General features: G+C 38.2%; 1 protein-coding gene across 1 annotated transcript in view; it reads left to right on the top strand.

Moving 5' to 3' along the window:
- Positions 1-6,574: 6,574 nt before the first annotated feature.
- LOC139724970 (uncharacterized) overlaps positions 6,575-25,401 on the top strand; it is a 54,066-nt gene continuing 35,239 nt past the window's right edge. Inside the window, exons 1-15 of the mRNA XM_071639401.1 lie at positions 6,575-6,599; positions 13,977-14,099; positions 15,938-16,062; positions 16,590-16,818; positions 17,775-17,852; positions 18,453-18,566; positions 19,305-19,418; positions 20,209-20,319; positions 20,967-21,080; positions 21,796-21,909; positions 22,472-22,585; positions 23,181-23,291; positions 23,641-23,766; positions 24,589-24,702; positions 25,148-25,261. Of these exons, the coding sequence (XP_071495502.1) occupies positions 6,575-6,599; positions 13,977-14,099; positions 15,938-16,062; positions 16,590-16,818; positions 17,775-17,852; positions 18,453-18,566; positions 19,305-19,418; positions 20,209-20,319; positions 20,967-21,080; positions 21,796-21,909; positions 22,472-22,585; positions 23,181-23,291; positions 23,641-23,766; positions 24,589-24,702; positions 25,148-25,261 (1,726 nt within the window). The remainder of the gene's footprint in view (positions 6,600-13,976; positions 14,100-15,937; positions 16,063-16,589; positions 16,819-17,774; positions 17,853-18,452; positions 18,567-19,304; positions 19,419-20,208; positions 20,320-20,966; positions 21,081-21,795; positions 21,910-22,471; positions 22,586-23,180; positions 23,292-23,640; positions 23,767-24,588; positions 24,703-25,147; positions 25,262-25,401) is intronic.

Raw genomic sequence — 25,401 nt, 5'->3', positions numbered from 1 at the left:
TAATATATTTTTCGTCGTTGCTGTCAGTATAATACTGAGAGATCAACAATCATCCATTCATTTGGTCACGTATTTGTCACTTGTGTTCCCTATGAAAGTATAAACATATAATGTGTTCATCGTTATTGAAGGAGCCAATTCAGTATTCCATGATCAGTCTACCAGGTACGGCTTGATTTGTAACTCATTGGTCTGCTCTATCTTCAGTAAAATCACACGTAATATCAGCTCAATGATCTTGCTGGGTCCAAAGTTAATGACTGGATGTCTAGTCACACCTCATGACATCTTGAACACCAGGAACACATTTGTGGTGTACTCATTTGTTCGGATGTCAATGCTATGACTTACGATTAGAGAAAATAGTTCTATCTTTGTGACCAAATCAATGAAATCTTAAAAATCAATATACATATATAAATATTTCAGCTAAGTGTATTTTTTCTTGTTTCTTCCAGGGCATGACATGTTACACTGTGCATTAAAGAGTTTTAAACGAAATACAATTGTATATCTTAATATTGCTCCTGCATATGACCTCTGTTAAGATATCTTGTCGACCGTTGTTGGTCATTTATACATTTTTTTAAATCTCATTGTAATTTAAAGGCTCGAAAAAAAATCAGAGGATATAGAGGAAAGAATACATATTGGAAAGGAAGGTTGGAAAAACTTTTAGAATAATAAAATAAGTGTGACGTATAAGTTGTACATTTACTCCAGGTACTAATTACTTTCTGAAGTGAAAGAGTTGCAGACATCTTGCATTCTCGATAAAAAAACCCGGCAACTATTGAATGTGTTTTGTCCGTCTTGTCATATCGCCACGTTGCAAATAATCGAAACATGAACATGACGATCAACGACAGAGTAGGGTTTTAATGATGCTTCTCATCTTTGCTCATACTCTGTGCTAAACATTCTTTTCTGTCAGAGCAAAGAACCCTTGCATAAACGGACAAGCATGCGCACAAACACTTTTTATCCTCAATCTTTATTGATTTCATTTTCAAATTACGCATGAACAAATAATCTGTTCAACACATACAGCGCTAAATCAACATCTTTTTCAGTGTTTACTGCTACAAATAAATCAATCAAAGTCAAACTAACTCAACAATACTATCGCAACAACTTTTTTTAACAAATAAAATGCATTATATTCCACTTGAATGTATTGACATATGAAACCATATCTCACTTGAATTTGAATGTGTAAGCCTACAACTTAAATTGCGCTTGTGAGAATGTTTATGTATAAGTATATTACGCAACTGAAGAATTAAAATTTTGTATCAGACCCTATCAACCCCCCCCCCTCCGAAACGGAAACAAATCTTTATTTCTTATTCTATCCTATTCTAAATAATAAATCATGCCGTATCATTTTTACAATTAATACTTATCCTCTCCTCCAAATCAAAACCCAGTCTCATACACATAATCATACACACACACACACACACACACACACACACACACACACACACATATATACACACATTCGCACACACACACACACACACACACACACACACACACATATTTACATTCCTGAAACTTCATACTGTGGGAGGAGCCGGTAAGGAGAGTCACCTCACAGCAAGTGCATGGCGCGGAATTTTATCAAATGTTTTGTTGTAAACGACCAGACACGCACTAATTAGCAAGCGACCAGCAAAAGCAGAATGACCAATCAGCAACTGTGATGTGGGTGTGTTTAAATTCCTGAATTCTCTCACGTTCAAGTTTGATATGAATGATGATCATTGCAGATAAAGAGATTATACACACATCCAAACTGTAACGACGCACGTAAGGGTGTCCAAGCTATACAATACTCTGTAGAATTAGTGATAATTTTAGCACAATCGTATTCGGAGTGGCTATAGCCTTTGAAGATTTCAGACCTGATTTGCGAAGCACTTTGGAGGTTCACAGAGGGGGAACAAGTTAATATATGTACATGAAATGCTGACTTATCTGTTAAAAACTAATTTCAGCATTTGATTAATAAGCTTTAGTTAACAAACGTGAACATTCACTCGGGGAAATTAACGCCTTTTGAAATTGGCGCCGGAGAGACTCCTCAGCAAATACAAAAAAGATAAAATGTAATCAAGAGAGCATTACATATTTCTCATTGACATCTGAAGTGACATTTCTTTTTTCTTGTCATGACATATTAGAAGCATAATGTGCGGATTTAGGGAGATGCTTGGATTTGGTCTGCTAGCTTCAACTACAAGCACATGCATATCAAAGGCTATTGTTTCGAGTTTGCTGACGTATAACGTTGTGCTCACAAAGTCCTTGTATAGCTACTCCTTCTCGAGTTCCGGTCCAACTCGACGACCCCCCTCCCATATATATATATATATATATATATATATACATAGTCTAGAAATTAGACTTGAGACGAACGTTGCTCTTGATCTTGTTCTCGCTTTTGATAAATCGAGCTTTCGGCCTGTCATCAGATAATAGCAATCTCACACAATTTGCTTTCAATTAGAACATCTCCGCATTACGCATGTTCATTTGGCGTTTTCCTATATGACCTCGACTTCATATACCAGTACTTTGAATTACCAATTCTTCAAACAAGCGTCCCCGGTCAATGACTATTCAAAACACAGTCCACAATTCATACGAAATGCACACAGCGTCTATGTACAATGTATTCGATGCGGCCCAGTTGCGTTCCCAGCTACTGCAGCTTGGGGCACAGCTACATTGTATGCTGAAAGGATGGTGCACAATGCGCCGCACAATGCGTGTAAAGAACACTTTTATCGATCTATCATTCCCCATGCACTTGATTAAGGCCAAACCATTTTCTTTTCTTCAGATCAGGCTATTGTTCAAGGCTGTATATATCAGTATTCAAGCCCGAAGACGTCGGCTAATAGAGGCCCATTGTAAAACTGTGCGGCATTGCTCCACCCTAATGTCAATCGCCACATTTCTCATCATAATTGTAATAACCGTTGAGAGTATACCCAAATCATATTAATATTGATATGGCATCTTCCAGGGCAAAGTGTCGAGAGAAAAAGACTTTGAAAAGTAAACTGCGGTGATGAAAAGTGTAGTACCCATAATAGACGAGAAGAACCAAAATAAACCAAAGAGACTGCATTTGGAACGTTTCAAACCGTTGCGAAATTAATTGTGCATGTCATTGCTTCTTGCTGAATGCACGTAGCTCTTAACCGGGATGTTCTATGATAGTGGAAAGAATAATATGATATTCTTATATACTATAGTATGGCTTGTGATTGCTATTACAGCTGGTAAGACCTACTCCTTTTCTTTAATAGTGCCAACTGTGTCTTTGAAACCAAAACCATTGTTTCTCGATTTGGTGAAAGAATCGACTATGTCAAGGTCTTTAAATTATTTATTTCCTTTCTTCTGTGTGCAGTGGTACCTATAGGAGGCTTTGAATTTCTCTCTCCAGTCATCCATCAAACTTGTCCTTCCTTGATGACGTCGACAAATGGGTCATTTATGGGCATTGATGGGGAAAAAGAGCAAGCGAAGTAATCGCGCTTTTAGTACCAACTGTGCGATCTTTTGTCCGCGATTCCAAAACCGGTAAACGCTGATAAATTGGTAAAACCTTCCAGCAAACGCGCGACTGGTAGACCATGTCTGTCGCGTTTCTTTTCTGTCTTTTTTTTTTTTGAAGCGGACCTACACTGTTATAGAGGCACGACTCCGCTATATAGGGGCGACACAAAATGAAGCCAGAGTCCGCCATCTTTAGAGTCTTCTGCATGATTTACCCTTGATTCTCTTTCGCAAAGCTCAGGCTCGATCGTTGTGCAACAAGTGGCATAATGGAGACAGGGAGTAATGGGTGACCATTCAGTCCACAACATATACACAAAGGACATGGACACTTCCATTTTTACCGAAGATATGGAAGAAGCAGAACGCTCGATCCTTCGCTCTACCCCACTCTGTCCTCAGCGTCCACATAAACTACACTTATATCCCTGTAGAAGTACGGAACAATTTGCCAGATCGTAAGAACGGAGGTCCAGTGATGTGTTTTAAGAAAACTGTCAAAACTTGTGTTTAAAGAAGAATTTTTGCGGTTTGAGTTGAGTCCTCAATGACAATCTGTACCCATCCTTTGTAATTCTTGATTCTTGAGTACATGATGACTGGAGTGATATGTATACTGCATAAATATTGATTTTATCATGACAACTATTGATATTGTTGTTATTATTGTTATCATCATCATCATCATCATCACTATCATCAGCGTCATTATTGTCGCTATTATCACTGTACCTAACTCAACCAGGCTGCAAAACCTTGCCGACATAATATTTGTGATTCTCTCTCTGATATAATCACCCCGTGTCTCTATAAGTCTACAATTCATTATGGTCCTGAGTATTACATTCCAGTCAGAGTAAACAGTTCCGCCCGCGTCCCCCTATTGTAACGATCCATCCGGATAGCGAACTATAATCGTTTTTTTTTTCTTTCTTTTTTCTATTATATGACAAAACGATATTAAACATTATCATTATACTCTTCTATAGCGTAAATCAGCCGTTCCCATTCATGGGCCGGCTTATACGAAACAAGGCACGTTATGAAATATTCTGATGTGTCAAGCCGACATCCTATATGACAATCTGTCGAGTTTCCGACGATTAAAGAGTCATCAAACAGGTTAACCTGAATCTTGGTTCTGGGTATCTTCTGGCATTGCTTATCCCCCTCGGTGGGCCTAGATGCTAGTCTCCGGAGCGTGTCGAATAAGATTGCATCAGAACTCATATCATCAGAACACCGAAGTTTTATCCCATTTTGTAGATTAGATGAACCTTCGATTGTCAGTGGAACGGAGGTTTAGACCGCACAGAATCAGACTTGACAAGTGCCACTTCGCATTAGTCATAATAAATGTATATAATCATAATAGCTAGTCTTCTCTAGTAGAGAAGTCGAAAATGACATTGCATTTAACTGAAAACGGAATGTAAACTTTTGCAGTGAAAACACTGCGAATCTGCGTCACATATTATGTTTCCTATACGATTAACTATAGCTTTTCACATTCTGACCTGGATGTTACCGTTACTGTAATTACATCATGATCACTCTTCTGCAGCACTAAATGTATGTATATAGTATTCTGCTTCCACGATACATTTTTTCTTGCTGTTATTGCCAGTGATGATGATGATGATGATCTGTAGGATAGAGTTTCGGTTTTAAGTTCAATCGTTGCAGTTTGCATACAATGAAACTACATTGCAAGCTCTGTTTTCCAGATGTGCTTTTGGTATCAAAAGAGCAAGTTAGTGTCAAAAGCTAAGTCCAACTTAACCAACTGCTGTCATGTTGAAAAATGATTAGTAAGAGGATGTAATTTCTTGTCTTTCCTTATAAAACTGTCGTTTTACAATATGCAGAATGCATGCCTTAGTTCAATGTTAGAGAGAACGTGAGGGAGAGAGAAGGAACGTCTCCACTAGACTGAAACAAATATTTTCCAGGCGTCACACCAATCGTAGACCAAAACATCGCGTACACCCACGCATAGAACAGTCATTTGCACACAATAGCGTATCTTTAAAAAAGCAAACAAACAAAAAAACGCCTCATCTGTTCACGCCCTCCTAACCGAATCGATTGGTATAAGGTGAAAACCTTCCAGCTCTATAAACCGCTCATCGGGTATACTTCTCTGTGAGGAAGGTTTTTTGGCACATTCTTTTATCAATTTTGTGCTGCTTAATTGAATTCATTCTCCAGAAGAGCTGGAAGTAGAAAATCTTGCGGAGTTCATGTTAATTCTGTAACGTGTATATTTTAAGTAGCTAGCAAATCAAAGATACATCCGGCAAATGCTCTTAGTGATAAGTTCTGATGAAGTCAAATCGATCTGACAAGCTATTCTTTGATTTGTGCTGGTCTATTACATAGAAGTGGTATAAGATTGACTTGTACGTAATCAAATACTTGTAAAGCAAGCAACTACTAAACCAATGTTTTGATTCTCGGCAGTGACCAAGCGAAAAGGTAGTCATGCGCAGACTATCAACAAACACCCACAGTGGCACAGAGACATACACACGCACACACACACACACACACACACACACACTCACACACACCATCTATATATACATATTATATATTCATATGTGATATTTGTGGGTGTGTGCGTGTGTGTTAGAGAATAATTGTGATCCATTAAATTCTACTCCCACTATAATATTTCAATGTGATTAAGGACAGTTTTGATATTTTGTAATTCTCACACTTGAAATCATGCAGTTTGTAGATTTCTTGTTTCAATATAAGAAATGCCCTGGTGCGATGTTTAGGCAAGCATTAGAACCAGCATGGTTCAAGATCCTTTTTGAATTAAGCGGAAACCCTCCAGACTATTATTGACCTACGCCCCATTACCTCCGTATTTCATTGTTTGGCTGGTGTTGCTCATAAAATGCAAGACCAGTAGAAGCAGACATGCGGGGAGAGAGAGAAACAAACAGACAGACAGACAGACAGACAGACAAAGATATACAAAGAGATCATGGAGGTAGAGGTAGAGAAAGAGGGTGAGCTACTTGGGACAAAACAGTATCAAGACTATCACGCACCATTACTTCTTTTGAGCAGTGGGCACACGGTCTCACTGAAGTGCAGAAACAATACCAAACATTCTTTAAAAGCGCGAAATAGCAGTTACCACGTTTACAGTTTGTTTCACTGTGTCTGTACGTTACGTACTGAGCACATTCTTGATGTCATTCATCAATATGTCAAGAAACAAAAGAAAATGGAAGAAAGAGTACAATGAGAGTTCTCTATAGAAAGTCTTATGCCTATCGCCATTATGTCTTTACGTGATGGAAATGCCTTTACCAGACAACATTATTCTTCAAATAGGGATATTAGAATTTGCAAATGACTGCATGATGATGGCGGCATTAGTTCAATAATGTGACGTGTACAATATATATTATGCTCTGAAAACCAGCTTGGGAAATATGAAATTGGGTTCACAACCGTGATTTACGTCATATGATAAAATATATGGCATATATATATATATATATATATATATATATATATATATATACGGCATAATATGTAACAAAATCTCACTAGATTCACCATTTAATCTTTCAACAAACTGTTCTTCTTTAAGACGAAATGATTAGAGTTTTCCCTAATAATGACCACATAGACGTCTTCTAGCTTGCATAACATATTCGCTTCAAGAGTAATTCTTATCTATCTTCAGATAACCTCTTTAAAGGGACAGACAGTTGAAGGAGTCTGACTTCTCTATACCATACTGCAGGGTTCTTATTATCTCTTCATAAGAAATAGACTAGTAACGATGTATCATATAAATTGATTTTGGCTCACTGGCAGCATGTATTGATTCACGCTGTAACATGATCTAATCTAAACTTCATACTTCAGCTAACATTCACACTGTAAACTGATTTCTTCTCTCTTTTCGGTGTGATGAAAAAAAAAACACTTTAAGCACACAATTCAAAATATGCACATAACAAAGTGACTATTGTCACTCTTCGTGTAAATCTTGTAATGTGTGAATCACTACAAATCAGAACGCTAAAAAGACTAGCAATAGTTGAAATCATGATAAGGTCAGTATCTTTATATTGCAAGAGGTCGGTGTGCGTTGGAGTGCTTGACGCTGATTAAGAAACCTATTACAAACGCAAATATGCACATGTACACCGCAGATTTCGTATGTACTTAGCGGCATATAAGGGTGTGTGACACACAGCAACACTGAGCTTTGAGGCATGGAAAAAAGGGCTGATTAATTGACCTATCCGAATTGTCCGTTCAGCCGAACGCACAATGCAACCTAGCTTGTGATGATGCTCTGCCATAGATTCTCTTGCGAGCTTTTACCCGCTCGATTCCGGTTGCTATAGCGACGGAACGCCAACCTCAGCAATAGCGATGTAAAGCGACATGAGTACTACCATGGACCTAACCCACGCATTGCAGTGACAGCAACCGTACTGGAATAACTGATGCAATGTATGTCACGACTGGCTGAGACGCACGGCGGACGTAATGAACGTTCCGTAGCAGAGAAAGGAATGAAAGACGGACAGACAGATATGTAAATTGATAGATGAAGTGAATCAATACATAGGATAAAGATAGGAATCAAGATAAAGAGATAGATACACAAAGTGATATGGAACAAAAAGTATAGTATAGCAAGAGAAGAAGAGGGGGAGAGAGCGCGAATGAGCGCGAAATGGAATAGGCCTAGAAATTATGTGGAGAAGTAATGGCAGATGGACTTCGAAAGCGGACATATGGAAAAGGAAACATAGAGGGATATTACTGCTTAAAACATGACTCTCAGACGTAGCAAAATCACAGAAACGTGTAGGGTGCAATCTGACCTGGTATGAATTCTGTGATATCCGTTTCATATGATCATTTACGGTATCTTTGGGTTGACTATTAGATAGGAGAGGGCACGAACATTATTTGAATAGATGCGCACTCTATCGGAGGATAACCTGGTTGGCCCAAAACTGAAAGTAAGTGTTGAGTTATTCTTGAGGGAACTTTGACAGCACCGTACGTGATCATTTTACGCTTGTCGTTTCTGAAAAAATAGATTCCCACCTCCCATATTAGACTTCTGAGAATGATGAACAAAGACAAGGACATTTGTGTTTCTCTTACGTCTCCCAATATTAATGATGAATAAAAGCCAATCACTACCAGCTCAGCGGTAAACAGGATCTTTCTGCTCTTCGTAGGATAGTGACATATTTGTCAATTGTTTAACTTCTATTTTTTACCCTGGATTGTAGTTATCACAAAGAAACAATGAAAATACACCTTCACGCTCAGACAACGTCCCACCGCTCCCATCCCACACGTCGTCATGACCATTGTGTGTTAGAAAGGTGCACACCCACATATAGGGCGCACATTCATTCAAGTTCATCCACATTTCCATTCAAAGCATGTGGGACACATGACGAGATTTGTTTATTGAAAGCAGAAGGGTGCGCTGACATTCTCGTTTATCAAAATTTTTCCTGCGGTTAATTGCATTATCACTCATGTTTTGTTCCAATCACAAGTCAGCCTTGAAAATGACAGTCAAAGGTTAAAAACGTGATTGGCGGTTTTACGCCTCATAGCGCGAAACATCATTATAATTTCATTGGTTGTTTTGTTGTTGTAATGTCGACTTAAATGATTAACAAACAAAAAATATGAAATGTCAATGTTTCTCGACTGCCTATCATCCAGACTTGTTCCCGATTTACTGTATCCCTTGCAGCTGAGAATGTCAATTTCATTAATTTCTGCAATGTAGGGACACATTAGGGGATCTAGAACCAGACTCAAAATGCCCACCATTTATCAAATGCACATCTCTTAGACGTGGACTGTTTTGCAGACATTTGAACTATCTATTCTTCCAGACCTACGTCTATAGGCAGACACTCTTGGGTAATGATAGCCATTAAAGGTGATAATATCTTGGTATGTATACCAATGTTTAGATATAGATTATGTCCAAAAATAACAAGGATTTTTTTTTTTCTTGAAGGAGGGGGAGGGAAACTAACGAGAACATAATGTCAATCATCGATCACTTTCCGGAGAGCCCGTTCAGGCGTAACATGCGAACTTATATCACCCCACAAATGCAAGTGTTGTGCAACAAAGGGAATTCTGACGTCATCAGTCATGGGGGTTCATTACGAAGGCACGATGAGCCCTGCGATCGGAATGGTTATGTGACGACGCTCTCTAGCGAAGTGTATCATTGTTTAAAGAGTCTTACCTCTGTGATTTCAAATGTTGCCGTTGTTGGTATACATGTATGTATATAGTTGTGCGTTATTCGGGGATGAGTGTACGTGTCTTAATAAGACACGGGTACACATGTATGTATACATGCAGTTCACGTCCACGCACTACGCCGAACCCCTCACGGACCAACAGAAACGCGTAGATGCACATGCGTTCAAACATAAGGGTAAATGTGTAACACATATACATGAAACACGGGTATGGAGCATGATGATGGTTTTGAAGAGAAGCCAATGCTCCCCGGCCTAGCATGAACTCGTTTAAGTATACCTCTAACTTTGGCAATATCAATGTGTACAATTTACATCCCCTAACTCTACTCATACCTGAGTCTGCATAATGTCTCTGTTTGTTCATTTACATTCCTTCTCAGTCAGTCTACCAGTCTTAGGACTTACCCGCAATGCTTCATTCGTTAATCATGTTTTGACGCTGTTCATCGCAGGGAAACGGGATGTGGCAAGACTGACGAATATCTGGTTAAAATTAGTAAGCCAGTTGACCACTGTAGGCCTACAATTGATAGATACTCGTATCACAGTGCTGCCTCAACACGTTAAAATCACTACCTGCCATTATGATTAGCGGCAATTACGAGTTACATGATAATTTCGTAGATTTTCATCACATTAAAGATACTATGCATGAACCTCATTTTCCTAAGCTCTGAATTCCCTATATGAAATCAATAGAGGAGGTTATTGTAACTCCTAATCATGGGAATGTGTTCAAGATTAGAAGTTTATGACGAGAAAGCAACTAGTAGACTATCTTCTGCGACCGAAGCCTTCAGCAATATATATAGTACATTGTGTGCCTCCTGTGCTTGCCCCTCAAGTCTTAAGTTTTGGTTCAGGGACGGGTTGAATATAGTGAATTGGAGGAATCTTGAGGGGATAGATAGATAGAGAGATGGAAAGACTGTGACAGATAGATGAATAAACAGAAAGGGAAAGAAAGAGAGGGGGAGTGGAGAATCTTAGAGAATTTAACTTCTTTCATCGGACGCGCATACCATACTCACTGGTCCGCCGCGACGAAGTTCAGGTATCCGGCCCAACCCATTCAAAGATGAGGGCGCGTCTCCACGCCTGAAAACATCTATTCGTGTGTGTGTGTGTGTGTGTGTGTGTGTGTGTGTGTGTGTGTGTGTGTGTGTGTGTGTGTGTGTGTGTGTGTGTGTGTGCGTGTAGAAAAAAAAAGAAGATGAATGGACGGCATTTTATTGCAGAACAACACGTCCAAACGTTCAAGTGTTACCAAAGCTATTGTTAAACGAATGTTCATTCTTGTTATTAATGGTTGAGCAGATCCATTCAGCGACTTCGTCAGAAGCATGGTGCAAAACGGACAGTTCCACTTCGGAATGCGGTGCTGTAACTCTGAATACATGCGCACACGCATAGTCATTCACAAACACACACACAGAAACACACACACAGGAAGCTACACTCATACAGACACAGACACCACACACGTACACACACAAATAAACAACCACATACACGTAACATATTGATACAGATTGTCATGTTACACCATATGACTGAATTTTTTTTTCTTATTTTAGGAAATGATATTATGCACATAATCTTTCAGCATAATTATGTCCCTCGTCTTCAAAAAAGTCATAAATAAACAATGCATTTGTGAAAGTATCACATCATTGACACATGATGGACGAAGATTATAAACAAAAAGTCTTTATACTTTTTGCCATTGCTGGGCAGAAAATGTTCGACGTGGTCCAACGACTTTTATAGTTCAATTGATATATTTACATTCAGCTTTTTACGTGCAATTTTCCCATCATCATTACTTTTGAATGACTCCATTCAAAGTCTCGGTGAGCTATATCAATGTCATTCGCACTGCTCTGAATAGAGTCCCCTCTCGCCTTCATCATACACTGAATGCCAAGTCCACGGTCGCCCGGCAAGACGCCAGAATTTTGATACAATTTGATACAAGTTTGAATATTTTGTTGTTCGTTGACCGAATCTGATACCAGTATGCCTCATTGTTATAAGGTGTTAAGTCGGCGATGATAGCTATCAGCCTGCTATCCGAGTGTACCGTTTGTGCACAGTTACCGAATTATACTAAGTTGGCTACTCCTGTGTCCGCTCTGATAATTCTGGCTTACGGAGGTCACGCATTCTTTTCTTTTGTTTGTACTTTGGCCCAGATTTGAAACTGAATTTCTTTTTTCTTCCTTTTTTTTTTTGCGAGACGCAGATTGGACGGCCTCATGCATGAAATGACCAAATAACTCGTACAGATTGTATCTTACACAGGACATTTTCGCATTTCTTCTTCTTCAAAAAAAAAATCTTGCGAATAATTGGTCTATTCTGCACGAAATGTTTATATATATATCTATATATACATTTCGTGGAACATTTCGAAATGAATATATATATATATATATATATATATATATATATATGTGTGTGTGTGTGTGTGTGTGTATGTGTGTGTGTGTGTGTGCGTGTGTGTGTGTGTATGTATATATATATATATATATATATATATATATATATATATATATATACATTTCGTGGAGAATAGACCAATTATTCGCAAGATTTTTTTTGAAGAAGAAATACATGTGTGCGCGGGCGAGCACGCGCGCGTTCCCGATCTAAAGAGAGCTTCCAAGATTCCTTTTACATGAAGAGTCTCTTCAAAGGATGAACTCGTTTCACAATCTGCAAGCGTTTTTGTGGTTCTGGTGTGCGATTATTTCTACAATCCTTTCAAACGGTGATAGATGTATACAGAGAAGGAGAACAGACAGTAAAATGGAAAGAGAGGGGAAAACGGAAAGGACAGAGGGTACGTAGCCACCTGCTACACTGACATTTAGTGTGTGCACCTGAACACGAACCGAGAGGGGTGTACGGATAGTATCCATTGTTGTCTTCGACAATGCAACCCTCATCAGCTCGTCTTAACGGGGGATTGCAAATATTGGTTTCAGAGATTGACGGGCTTCGGTCTGTGCTCTGTTTTTCTCTTTTTTACCCATCAGATGAGAGAAGAAAAAGGTCGGTTTTCGAATTGTCATGATCTAAATTTGCTAGCGCGGCCTTGAAGGCTAAAGCAGGGAAGTGACACGAAATCTAGTTAAAGCAAGATGTACTGGTTAGAATAGTATAGGCGGATAATTTGTGTGTGTTTGTGTGTGTGTGTGTGTGTGTGTGTGAGTTTTAAAACCGATCCATTGACCTTACAAAGTGGTGATAGCCTTTATGATTCAACCTTCCACTGACGTGATATCAAACACTGCTGCATGGTTATTACAATGATGATGCCAGCCACTGATATTGTTTGAAATGAACAAATATCGAACAAATCTGGGTTCTGAGTCAAAGAGAAGACAGTTTTGGTGACGATAATAGAGATTTATCTATCATTTCGAATGAAGGTACTCTACTCATTTTGCAATCACAGTACATACAATGCACTGACATGTTTAAAAAAGCTACTTTAGGCCAGCTGCAGGAACCACTTCCTTCACGCTCTGGTCCATATCGACGTAAAATATTATTGTCCTGCAACACCCAGTTCATCACGGCAAAGATTGCCAGGGAATTTTCGAAAATGATTTCTATCTCTGTTTCCTGGTGTACGGAAGTCTACAAAAACACATGTTAAGTCAGTGACAAGTTCTTAGAATCATTCCTCAAGCGATTTTTATACTTTCTCTATCTCTGTCATTATGAATATTATGTAGGTATATACCTATGAATATGTATCTATAAACACATATACAAAAATGATAAATAAATGAATAAGAATATATATATATATATATATATATATATATATGATATATGTAATATATATATATATATATATATATATATATATATATATATATATAGTGTGATGATGCTGATACTCGTACTCATCTTAGGAAGAATTATAGTCGAGACAATGTAGATGACAAAAGATGTCGCATGTCGCATGAATCCTCTTCATATATATATATATATATATATATATATATGAAGAGGATTGAAAGCAAATATAAAATTGATGAAAATGACTAAATATATTTCCTCTTGTCCCATTCCATCTCACAGACTGTGATCCGAACCCGTGCCAGAATGGTGCCGAATGTGCTCTCAGCGATGGATCTCCATTTTGTCTATGCCCTGGAGATGGGAATGATTTCTATCACGGGGAAACCTGCCAAGAAAGATTGAGTAAGTCTTCTTTTGTGCTCTCTTTGTTTGCCATCAGCAAATTCGCAATGTGGAATATACTTAATGCATTGCCCGATATTGTAGTATTGATATCTGTGCAAGGCACGCCTTTATGCTATATAAGTATGAATATGATTTCGCTATTTACCCCAGCATTTACTATGACGTCGGTTAGATTGCCAAATTAAAAAAAACAATGTCATCATCAACAACAACTATAACAACAACAACAATAACAGGCAAAATGATTAGAAAAACAAATCCTAAACCAAACGTGCTGGTATGAGTAAAGCAATGGGATGAGTAAAGCAATCAAAATCTCATGCAGTTTGTGTCATACCAACATTGGTTGTGTGTCTTAAAGACATCATTACTTCATAGGGCGTGGCTATCTCCCATAAGTCATTTTGAGCTCACCATGCTACTATATTGCTTATCAAGTTATTCGGAAACTTCAATTCATGTTCAAAAGTTATGTAGTTATTGAAGCCAATTTCACCCTGTCAAATATAGGGTTAATAGCAGAAAGCGATCCATGAGTCCACCTAGTCGTAAGAAAAACATCAGTAAAAGCAAATAATAATTATGACCGGGTACTGTCCACTTGAAACTTTGCATTTTGATAACGTCCAATGCATTTTAGAATTTAACTATGCTCTGTCTGTTTATATATCCACCCTTCGTATGATAACTAACGTTAATTTAGAGTGTATTTTCCCTTTGATGCACTTATAATCCTGAAATTATCCCGGCACAGTGAACGATTCCCTCAACCCTTATCGGAATATGTATGGCGAAATTGTGAAACATTGGCCAACAAGGTCATGTACAGATTTAAAGCCTTTTGTTTGAGTCACAAAACTTGGTCAATAATTCAAATTTCTGTTACAGAAGTCACTGTGAAGTAATGCTCCGATTGCCAATGACAATTTCAAACTCTTCCCTTTCAACGTTTCAAATTTTCTCTTGTCTCTTGTCTTTTACATGTGCCTCTCTTTTTCCATTAGCACAATTATCTTGAACATTTGTTTCACATACGTACATATCTATTGTTGTATACATTGTATTTTCCTCTTGAATATGTATTAAAAAAGAATGTGCTCTTTGAAATAAGATCTCATTTGAATTTTGATTTTTGATTTTGCTCAATTTCATTTTTGTCGCCATACATTGCTGCCATACGATGAAATCAAATGATCCTTTACATTTCAATTCGATTCAAAACATGACACATAGTTTACATTTGACAATTATTTTGTTTAACAATATGCAAGAAGTGCTAGTCATACAGTATATTATAAATTATCATGTATGAATATGATAAGAACAAACAGCGATGGAAACAGCAATACTCTGAAGAGAGGAGCTTTTAGATGTGGATCGCATTATAAACATGGATCTCACACTAGAAGAAAATTTATCATTTTCCATTTACTACCCAGTCTACGCTACTTTATCAAACGAAACAAGTTGCATCTCCATCGGTATTGCATATCCGCCGCGCGTAATTTCATTTCGAATTAACCAGTGATTTTTAAGAAAGTAAGCCCTGCCATCTTAAAATGACAGTTATGAAAAAAAAAAATCACATGAGAATGTGCAACGTGTATGTGATGCTGTGGCGTATTTTCCCTACGAATAATGCAATTTTTCGAACACTGTGATTTGCATCTACGGACTCACGTATTGTATGATGCATACATTATACTTCGAATGAATCTAAATAAACATTAAACAAAAAGTATATATTCGCTTTGACGGAAGTGTGGAAACTTTTAATGCTTCGTCTAGTTTACAGTAATCACTTGGCTTATCTATGACTCACTTTATTTATCCAGATGGCGGCGGGTGCTCGCAGAGTTTCTACACCAAGAGTGGCACGCTGACGTCACCAAATTATCCAAATAATTACGGAGACCGTCTGAACTGCAATCATCTCATCGGTTATCCGGGAGGGAGAAAGGTACTGTATCTGAGTCTAAAGGCTGTAACCCATGATGATAGACTCACTTTTCTATAATGCCTTGTGACAGACACTGCCATTACACAAGTTTTACAGACTTATTTACACAGGAACATACACAGACACGCTAAGCTTTAGATACACTAATACTGTGATACGCGAACAGTCTTGCACACATAGGATGAGAGAAAAAGAGGGACAAAATTGAATATAATACCCCCAAAAAATCAGATTATGAAGAGATGGGTTGCTCACTCATGCAACGTCATCCAGTGAAACGCTTTCTTCTGTAAAAGTTACATAATGTGTAAAAAAACAACTATTTTTTTTATTATCGTATACATATTTATACCAAAATATAATATAATAGTTTTAAACTTGTAAACAGCCGAATTCTACCATATGAATTTTGATCAATCAGAGAAAAAATGAAATGAAAAGGTAAAATGCCAAACAACGGAAATGTGATTACTTAGCCTTGATGGTTTGACGTATTCAAGATGTCGCAATTTTTCTTTTGCTCGTAGGTCCGAATTTCTTTTAATGGACCAATCAATATTGAGCAGTCGAAGGACGAACTGGTCATCGGCTCTGGCTCCACCGTGGATTTCAACGCGGCAATGGAATCTTATTCGGGGGATTACAACCCACCACCAGCCGACTTTGAGATCGTTTCCGACTTGATCTTTGCGAATTTCTTCACTGACCGGAATAACCCTGTGGACTACACTGGCTTCTCTCTGTCGTGGCTGTTTGGTATGTTCCTGTTTTTCAATGTACTCTTGTTTTTATATCATAATCATTCGTATGTGAGTTCTTTTGGTATAATATAGTAACCGTTGTAACCATCGGGAGCAGTGATTTAAAAATGTTCGAGTTATCACATTGGATGCATATGTGTAGGTCAGTTGTCAGTATCTCTGGCTTCTTCTGCCCCCCCCCCCCCCCCCCTTTGAATGAGGTCCAAAGTCTCACATTGTGATGAGCGTTTGTTTGAATGAATGCTAAACTTTCGGCCCGTAGGCATTGATTCTTTCTGCTGATGTGTCCTTGCCAATAAAATTTTTTGTGACCATTCCATGGACGGCTGTAAAAAGCTTGCAGAATCAGTGAAATTGAAACATGTGAAATATCAACTTAATCAGTGTTAACGAATCTAATAGTAAAAAGGTCTTGCCTGCGTTTCCAAAAGGCGCTGATAAACGTAATGAATGATGATGATAAATAAAATTTCCACAAAATGAGAAAGACACTACAACCAGAACACACCACAAAAACTGACACTCGTAAATTGTGATTTGATATTCAACATGGTTACCTGCATTCTGTGTCTCTAAGTATATTCGAAGAACTTTTTATCCACGATTGGATAATTGAAGAAGTGAATTAATGCGGCATATCTTAGTCATCCATCAATCTAATTTTCGCATTTACGTGGACCCATTTCGACAATACATGTCATGAATGACGGGAGTATTTTGACAGCTCATACAGACGGAGACTCCTTGATAGCAGTGCAGACCGTGTGTACGTGTGTGTATATTATGCTTCAGTATGTGTGTAAATGGATGAAAGTGTGTTTTGAAGGAGAGGGTTGTAGGTCGGGGGGGGGGGGGGGGGGGGGGGGTCTTGTGTTAACCATCATGAAGCTGTGTAGTGTTTCCAACTGACATTTTTACCGAGATTGTAATATTTACTATGTATCTTTGCAGATGGTGATGAATGCGAACCTTTACCATGCTCTCCCGGAGAGGAATGCATCGATCTAGAATACAATTTCATGTGCATTGGTAAGACATCCCCACCCCTTTTCCGCCCATAAGCACCACATTACATGGAAATCTCAACAATTCACAACGCTGGTATGACGGCTTAAAAATACTGTTGTAATGTAAAGAAATTACATTGTCTGGATTTTGAACATTTTGAACTATTGGGGTTTTTTTAGTTTGTTTGTTTAAAGCATGATACGAATGTCATTATGGCTTTTGATGCGACCATCCGGACATAAGAGCGCCATGTAGTTCAATTCTTCTTGCGTGACTGAAGGTGATTTCATTTAATGTGTGTCGATCACTTGCTGCCTACATCGAAGAAAGATTGGGCAAATCAGCCATTATACAGTGAAACCCAATGTATAAGACAGGGGTCTTTTGATCTTGGTTTACCTACTTTTTTACACGAGTATTATGTGCAAAGCTGGATGTTGTCATAAAGCACGGATTATCGTACTATCAAGCAGAAAAGAAATTCATTTTCTTTCTTGTCAGGAGTCTGCCAGGGGCATACATTGTACATGCTTTCACCTCTTTACCATGACACCATGAATATTCCTAGTCGGTAAGACATTGATATCTTAATGTCTCTCTCAATTCTCTTTCCATTCAAAGACATCGACGAGTGCGCCAGTGACCCTTGCCTTAATGGTGGCACGTGTCAAAACAACGCCAATGCCTTCGCCTGTGTCTGCCCTGAGGGATATTCTGGGGAAAGATGTCAGGACAGTAAGCATACTTTTCTTGCCCATGTCTATCGCACACTTCACCTCATTACTCTTGCTTTCTTCATTGTCCTGTGTATCAATATGTACATGTACATTTTGTATTATGTAGGTATCTATGTATATGCGTGATATAACTCTGGATGCAGCTTATAAGGGGGATAGTGTGTGGAAAATGTGTATTAAGACTTGTCACTGAGGTTAAAGCATGGATTGAATAACGTTTTGTGTTGTTACAAGAAGCATGTAGTATTTTCTGGGGTGACGTTCATGTTATGCATTATATACAGCACATTCTGTACATTCTGTACAGAAAACTGTCCCTACTAAGACAATCTCCTATATCACCTCGCTTCTCGTATAGGCAGTATTATGTAACTCATGTTAAGGTTGTTTGCAAAAGAAAAGAAAAAAAATCAGCACATTACATACATACATTTCAGTAAAATATTTATTTTTAGCCAGTGATGAATCCATGAAGAAAAAATCACCAACATAAATATCGTGTAATAGGAATAATATTGTGTGTGTTTTTTTTTTTTAAGTATTCATCCAGCGACTGAAATACATTCTAATGTCATGAATATCGCTTTCAAAATATCGCCAAGGATTGGCTGGGTCTTATCACAACATACACCTTCATTGTTCCTCATCTCTAAAGGAATTCGTGAAAATGATATCAACATATTTTGCTCACGAATTAGTGCTATGTTTCCTTTGCGTTTTTTTTTTTACCCTCTAGTCATTGACCCCTGTCTTAGTGAGCCTTGCCAAAATGATGGCATATGTCAGTCCGACCAGCTCGAATTCACCTGTTCTTGCGTCAACGGGTGGACAGGACCGACATGCGAAGAAGGTATGTGCCATGGTTACAAGCAGGGCGGATCCAGGTATTCCGTAAAGGGGGGGGGGGGGGGGCTACTTCTGGGTTTCATCTCAATTTTCTTCTTTTTATTTCTTTTGTTTTAACAACAAATAAAGAGAGGGCGCGCGCCCGATGCGCCCCCTCTGTATCCGCCACTGGTTACGAGTGCCGTCTTGCTACATTACTATTTCTGTTGAAGTGATCTTCAGCGAAGAGGAGTTTTTGAAAGTCGTTTCAACCTTTTCAAAGTCAGTGTTTCTTTTCAATATTGAGTGAGGCTGCCTTCTGCTAGACGCAGGTTCACTGGGCATTCCCAGAGACAACAACTTTCGTATTTTAAGTACAATTGCCAGAACTCCTGTGTATAATGCTTTTATGGGAATTCTGTTTCTCTAACTTGCACCACTTGCCAATATTGCAATATCCGACTCCAAGTCCAAAAAGTTAGCCGAGCTACGTTGTTTCATGTAATGATTGCCGACTTCCAGCATAAAAGATAATGGGGTACATTTGGCCACATGTTTCAGTGTTTGTTGAATGCATGTGAAAGAGTTCATCACTTACCACAAAAACATCTTTAGAATCACACAAAATGTTTAGACAATCGGACAGTTTATCAATGCACCCTCTCAAATTCTGCATTAGAAAAGAATGGTCAAAAATACTTCAAAGTACCCTTTTTTTGAAGGGCAAACGGCTTGACTATTCTATACTCTATTTTCACAATTAATGATCCCTTAAGTTCATCTAATCTAGTTGATTCTTTTTTTCTCTCAATCAGATTTCGACGAATGCTCAAGTAATCCCTGCGTCAACGGAGATTGTAGCAATGGCCGCAATATGTATACTTGTACCTGTGATCCTGGGTGGACCGGTGTCAACTGCAACACTGGTAGGAAACAAAATATTTACCCGATTTTCTTGATACATTTATAGAATGCTCAAAAAGTTTGTGTTTTCTTTTGATCATTTTAGTTATAATAGTAGGTGGTTTGTTTGATTGCTATTGTCAATGAGATTACGTGTTTCGGCCGAAATGGAAATGTAAAAATGATAATGAATTCATAAGTAGTTTGCAGTTCATTTATTGTTGCCTGCTGATTTCTGAGGCTTGGGAAGACAGCAACGCGTGGAAAGGAGCAGAGACGCACAGGAGGTTATGTTGAGTTCACAATGATCTTTTTTTTGAAATAAAACTTCAGAGTACCTTCTGAGTGTCTTCTTACTTCTTTCATTTTACAGCCAGTTAGAAACGGATTGTTTCATTGTAATCTGGCACAGTGAGACTTATTTACAAACGATCCGAAAGCTAGTTTAAATACCAATGCAGATAAGCCTTCATGCACACGCATAGATATACTGTATAAAAGATTTATCCACGATTATAGTTATATGGAATATATATCAAGATAACCAATGAATAAGTAGATAATGTATTGTGTAGTTACACATAGTAATGTAGACATCACTACGTTAAGTACATTTGCCAGGTCTGAGATGTTGATATATTATGACATTAAATATCATTTTCTTCTCCAGATATTCTGGAGTGCGCATCGGGACCATGCGAGAATGGAGCAACATGCTTCGAAGGACCGAATGCCTATGCGTGCTTCTGTGCCGCAGGATTTACAGGGGAACGCTGCCAAACAAGTAAGTAGGCCGATACAACGAAATGAACTGTCTCCTTGCACATATACTGCATTAGCATATTTGAGTAGTCCGTACAGACCTTCCCTTATTTTTTTTTTATTCAATTCAATTCAATTCAACTTTTTTTTTTTTGCTCCTGTCGTATATGATCTTGAGCTGTAGAGTCCCTCTTTTCACTCTGGAACAATACTGTATCCAAACGCATGCTATATCAATGGCAACATGTCCGATGATTTCAGTCAAATCTGACCCGTGAATATAAACAAACAAGCGTTAGTATGACAAAATCAAGGAACAGAACGCTCTGAAGAGCAAAGGAAAATGAGTTATATTTCGAAGCTGGCTAAATGATGCATAGTATGACAGGCGTACCGTGTTGAGGACTTTCCAATCCGCTCTGTTCGTCTGCCTGTCTGTCTGTCTGTCGTATTTCTGTATGTGTACAATTGCATTACGCATTTCTCCTTCTATCCTTGTCTATTTATCCGTTGTTATTTCTATAATAAGATAATGTCCTCTTCCTTTTATACCAATTGACCTTTCAAAGCATTCATCATTATAATACCCTATCAGCAATGTATATATGCCGACTATATAGGTACCTCAATCTCTTAAATTGAAATGGTTGCTGCTCTTTCCAATGATGATATCTGTGGTACTGTTGATTTGAGGATATGACAGTATATTCATCCGTATGTTTGTGTATTGCTTGCAGACATTGATGAATGTGGCAGTTCACCTTGCCAAAACGGTGCTGGCTGCGTGGATGGTATCAACGGGTACACTTGTTCCTGCCTGCCCGGTTTCGAGGGGACACATTGTGAAAACGGTAATTATTTGGACCAATCTTCGCCAGAAAAACAAACGACAAATGAATTCGCATGACTCATTCAAACCTAACTATATCACTGCAAAAAGCAGAAATCAAAATAGAGAATTATCGACGCTCACCTATATCAGTCTTATTCTTAATCAGGCATTATTATTTTCAAGAAGTGTTCACTTACTGTGTTATTTTGTGAAAAGTGAAAAATTTTGATAATTCTGACAATAGTGGATCTCAAATGAATACCAGTCTATATGTCAGAGCTTAAGCTGTTTATCGTAGTCAGATATGTACAATCAAAACCATGAAGTGCATTGGATAGAATAAGTCACATTTTCACAGAGATGCAATACAGTTGCGCTTATGATTATGTCACAAAGATCTGCTGAGCATATCAATATCTATACAATACAATTAGAGGCATGTCATGTCTTTCGTGTTCGGAAGTGTTCCTAGTAAATTTGCTATTGGTTTCGATTTTCTTTTCTTTTTCTTTTTTTGCAAAATTATGTCGGTTTGCATAAATGAGTTGTTTTCATATTGATGCGTTTGACATATCCTGCAGATATCGATGAATGTGCAAGTGACCCCTGTCTCAATGGTGCGACCTGCATGGACCAAATCAACAGTTATCTCTGCGCCTGCGCAGCTGGTTACACTGGCACCATTTGTGAAACAAGTTAGTATTCTTATGTATCATTCCCTTGGATAAAATTTCTTTTGTACAAAAAAAAAAGAAATAATATAGGAAATTCATAAGATATTTGTTTTCCTTCGATTTTCTAGTAATCATAGGGTTCTTATTCATCCTATTAATATTGACTGAGGCTACATTCTACCATTTTACATTGTGTTCAGAATAGTCGAATTTCTCGTTTCTGATAAAGGAGGGAACATAACATGTATAAAATGAAAGTATCATTACCAGTTCTCTGCTGGTCAAACATTGTATGATATTTAACGCATGTAATAAAGTGTACTCAAATCCTCAAAGAATCAGCATAATAGCTTTTGATATGACATTTAAAAATCCTATGACCTCATATTGTGATTTATTTAATCTATTCGACGCATCTCAAGACACACCTAACATAATAGGTGTGTGTTTTTTTTTGTGTGTGTGTTTGCATAATTATACTAGCACACATGCACACAGGCACACAAACACACGCACACACACGCACACACACACACACACACAGACACCTATGCGTGCAAACAATTTGAGTATTCATGACGTGTTGAAATTCTTGCCTGCTTACCTCGGTATTCAGATATCAACGAGTGTGAGTCTAATCCATGTGCCAACGGAGGTTGCGCAGATGAAGTTAACATGTACATCTGCACCTGCAATCCGGGATGGACAGGAGTGAACTGCGACATCGGTGAGACTCATGACCTTTTGGGAACTTACTTCTATTCAAAGTTATCAGAAGCATGGACACAAGAGACAAGTGTTATGGAAATATCAATATGTCAAATTGAATGTGACTGTTGTTTGACACAACGTAATGGCCCCTTGTTATGTGATGCATTGCAAAATCCTTACTCTAATTGAAGAAAAAAGTATAGATCATGCCAATGTGCCATGATGATTTAGGTTGGTTTTCGTTCCTGTGTTTCCTCTACATGAATGCATTTTCGTTTTGATATGTGAAAACTATACCCTCTAACTCATGTATTGATATTTCACAGATTGAATTCTAACATGTATCTCTTAATGATATTGAACAGATATCAACGAGTGTCTCGCCAACGGAGGAGTAAACCCGTGCCAAAATGGAGGAACATGCTTAAATGAGCAGAACATGTACAGGTGTCTCTGCCGTGACGGTTACACAGGCGTAAACTGCGAAACTAGTGAGTACCCCCCCCCCCCCCTAAATATAAAATAAGATAAAAACGTTATACAAACAAATAAACATCAAATAGTTGACAACAAACGAAGAAATCAGCAAAACAACCAACTGACACAAAATAGAAACAGAGACACACGTATGCAACACTACCTTTCATACATCACTAGATTTAGCCTTCTGTAGCCCATAACGATTATCTCCATTTACAGACAGAAACCTATCCAGCTTTAGAAATACACACACACACACACACACACGCACACACGCACACACACACACACACACACACAAGTGCATAGACAAATAGAAGATAGTGCAACATATACAAACGACCACAGACAGAGGGGCATCATAAATGTGACAAATATCATCAATGGACTTGGATTTGGAGATGAAATCGCAATTTAAAAAAAGCGACGAATAATATGCTAAACTGGACAGCAAATAATCGCGTTTGGCAGTAAGCAGGCCTTGTACCAAGCTCACGCTAGAATCACTGTTGAGATAAAGGTGAAGCTGTCTATAGGGTGGTGCTACTTCATATTTTGGGGGTGAGATCACAAAATATGTTGCAATCATCTTTTTGCAAAGACAACACACGAATAGACTGAGGAATAAAAAAAAAATCACTAATCAGCTATACACGCCTGTGCCCCGCTTTATGAGCAGCAGCAGCACGTAATCAATGTGATAATGTGAGAAAGGGTATACACCCTGATTAGCTCAGATCTTTATAAGTTTTCCCAATGACTTTTTTTAATGTTTTCATCGGATTCTATAATCTGTAATCTGTAATAAATTTCAATTTCCAACACCTCTGCAGATATCAATGAATGCGCTTCTTCACCATGTGTTAACTTGGGAACGTGTATGGACGGAGTGAACTTCTACACGTGTATATGTCTTCCCGGCTTCGAAGGCACCAACTGCGGCATTAGTAAGACACCGTCCTGCCTCTAATTTCACCAAACAAACATGCAAAAGCTTACTTTAAGTTTTCTTCATTTTTTTATTGTACGAAATTGACTAAAATTCACGTAAACGCTCGAAGACTTTGCTATTTCATGTAGGCACTTTAGATTATTAATTCTGTCTGATTTAATGCTGTTCCATCTTTCACGATTGCTAACGGTGTTGTTCTTTCATTTACCTATCTCTAACATATTACATATGTATATTAATTCTGTGACAGTATTAACGATCTGAAAAATTAAGCAGATTTGTAAGTGTAAGTATACTTTTCTGGCAGGTAAGCGGATCAAGATAAGTTGATAATTCGTTCTGTGATCAATCCTAGATGTGTTGTCAAGTGTAATGAATTGTGGGTCAGTGTTCTACGTTATTACAAATGCATTTTCCTGCTCCCGTCTTTACTACACCAGACATTGACGAGTGTGCGTCCAATCCATGTCTGAACGGCGGAACTTGCGCAGACGAGATCAATGGGTACATCTGTTCCTGCCCAACCGGTTACCAAGGCGACAGATGTCAATTTGGTATGATTACTTTTCGCTCCCCACTTACTTTGTGCCAAAGTTAAGCACTATGCTAAAATGACTTTTACGCAGAACAAAGAAGTAAACGTTTTGGAGAGCAGAAAACGAAGCTCTAACTAAACTTTTAGTTATTTTTTCAC

This window comes from Diadema antillarum, unplaced genomic scaffold (genome assembly GCF_040938485.1).
Source record: "Diadema antillarum isolate AM-2024a unplaced genomic scaffold, OU_Dant_1.0 scf00000000, whole genome shotgun sequence".
NCBI lineage: Eukaryota > Metazoa > Echinodermata > Echinoidea > Diadematoida > Diadematidae > Diadema > Diadema antillarum.
The sequence above is the reverse complement of the archived record's forward strand: the minus strand, read 5'-3'. Positions and strand labels throughout refer to the sequence as shown.